Genomic DNA, 1,539 nt, shown 5'->3' on the forward strand with positions numbered 1-1,539 from the left:
GAGGCTGGTACAATTGCAACATTTAAGAGGCATTTGGATGGGTATATGAATAGGAAGGGTTTGGAGGGATATGGGTCAGGTGCTGGCAGGTGGGACTAGATTGGGTTGGGATATCTGGTCGGCATGGACAAGTTGGACCGAAGGGTCTGTTTCCATGCTGTACATCTCTATAACTCTATATTTTCAAAGAGAATCTTCAATGGGAGATTTTATAATTTCATGAGCATTTCAAAAACTTGGTTTATTATTAAATCTATACCTAATGGATACAGGGTGAGTGGGCATACTGGCTGATTGGGCAACATGGAGGATGCAGGGGCCTTTATAGAGGAAACATAAAAGATATGAGAGGTCATGGAGGATGTACAATGGTGGCTGAGGAGGGAGGTGAAATGATGACGGGTGAAGGATGAGGACTAGAGGATCTAACAACCACGAACTGAATTGGGTTGATATCCCTGTAAATAGAAGCTTCTGTCCTGCCAGCCTGGCCATTCGGCTGCCTCAGCACTGGAAATGTCAGCCCTCACTAGTTTACTGAAGACCAAACTTTTGTAGAAAATCAGTGCCCTTTTGAAGTAGAGAATAGGACATCAGGAAATAGACTCACTAAATGCTCCTGAACCAAAGATAGAAATTCAGCATCTAGAATTATATTAATCCAAATTTGTTTTTAAAAGTATTCAATTTTAGCAGTAAAACTTTGTTGCACGTTATAGGGCTTGCATCAAAATACATGAAAAGAAGGATGCTTCAAGTACTTGTCCATCAAGGAGAGTCCATGCTCCAGGTACTTTATCATGGCCACGAATCCAGTTGTGTATGGCTTCTGCTGGCTGATCCCAGGAAATCTGAAGAAAGAACATTAGTACAGAAATTGAATCAGATTCTATAATGTATTAATTTAACACCATTACTAACTGAGACTTTGTGGAAAACAACAGGCTTTTCATTGAAACAACCAGGGGTCAAACTAGTTTGTACGCAAATATTACTGCCAAATAATACTACAATTTCTGCCAATAGGGCTAGCTGAGACTAAATGGAGGCATTAAAGTGATTGTGATCTTATGTTGGTAAAAATATGATGCTGCCTGAGCCCTCAGCTCAAAGATTCTCTGCTTAAATCACTTTTCTGTTTCTGCTCCTTTATGATTCACTTTAAAATCCACTTCCACTAAATATTTGGTTGCTTACGTTCATCATTCTTTATGTGACAGAGTAACTAGTTCAATTTGATATCCTTCTATTGAAGCAAGTTGGAAGGCTCTGTTAAAAGTGCTAACTAATGTAAATTTATTTTCTGGATTAGTAATGCTGGAAGAGCACAGCAGTTCAGACGGCATCCGAGGAGCAGTAAAATCGACGTTTCAGGCAAAAGCCCTTCATCAGGAATAAAGGCAGTGAGCCTGAAGCGTGGAGAGATAAGCTAGAGGAGGGTGAGGGTGGGGAGAAAGTAGCATAGAGTACAATAGGTGAGTGGGGGAGGGGATGAAGGTGATAGGTGGGGGAGGAGAGGGTGGAGTGGATAGGTGGAAA

General features: G+C 41.1%; 1 protein-coding gene across 1 annotated transcript in view; it reads right to left on the bottom strand.

Moving 5' to 3' along the window:
• Nucleotides 1-1,539, bottom strand: part of LOC122561527 (mitochondrial 10-formyltetrahydrofolate dehydrogenase-like) — a 141,582-nt gene that overhangs the window by 72,270 nt on the left and 67,773 nt on the right. The window contains exon 6 of the mRNA XM_043713262.1: nt 762-851. Within this exon, the coding sequence (XP_043569197.1) occupies nt 762-851 (90 nt within the window). The remainder of the gene's footprint in view (nt 1-761; nt 852-1,539) is intronic.

This window comes from Chiloscyllium plagiosum, chromosome 23, assembly GCF_004010195.1.
Source record: "Chiloscyllium plagiosum isolate BGI_BamShark_2017 chromosome 23, ASM401019v2, whole genome shotgun sequence".
NCBI lineage: Eukaryota > Metazoa > Chordata > Chondrichthyes > Orectolobiformes > Hemiscylliidae > Chiloscyllium > Chiloscyllium plagiosum.